The 311-nt window shown below is 43.7% G+C and overlaps 1 protein-coding gene across 1 annotated transcript in view; it reads right to left on the bottom strand.

Annotated features, from left to right (window-relative positions):
- CSUI_009889 (trna (uracil-5-)-methyltransferase) overlaps nucleotides 1–311 on the bottom strand; it is a gene marked incomplete at its 5' end in the record, with an annotated part of 7,251 nt that overhangs the window by 3,520 nt on the left and 3,420 nt on the right. Inside the window, one exon of the mRNA XM_068069998.1 lies at nucleotides 174–226. Within this exon, the coding sequence (XP_067918022.1) occupies nucleotides 174–226 (53 nt within the window). The remainder of the gene's footprint in view (nucleotides 1–173; nucleotides 227–311) is intronic.

The following is a 311-nucleotide window of genomic DNA, read 5'->3' as shown; positions in this document are numbered from 1 at the left end:
ACAGCACCTAAAGATAAGACAAAGTGGAAGTGAGCTACAGTAGAATACGCATCGTGTAAGGCTATATATATCTGCAGCTGGATGTCTACTAGATCTCTATACATGCTTGATGATGCTGGCGACGACATTTGGACGGGGGTGTTACAGTTGCAAAAGTAGTCGTGAGTATCTTTTTATTCTTTCTCGATCTTTCTCGTCTTCTTCTTGCTGTTGTTCAACTTCTTACCTGGTGAGAAGGCCTTCAAGAAACTGCGGACTACAGCCTTTTCTCGGGGGATCGAGGACAGCAGAGATGTGTGTATCTTTCCTAT

This window comes from Cystoisospora suis (genome assembly GCF_002600585.1).
Source record: "Cystoisospora suis strain Wien I chromosome Unknown contig_6273, whole genome shotgun sequence".
NCBI classification, from domain to species: Eukaryota; Apicomplexa; class Conoidasida; order Eucoccidiorida; family Sarcocystidae; genus Cystoisospora; species Cystoisospora suis.
The sequence above is the reverse complement of the archived record's forward strand: the minus strand, read 5'-3'. Positions and strand labels throughout refer to the sequence as shown.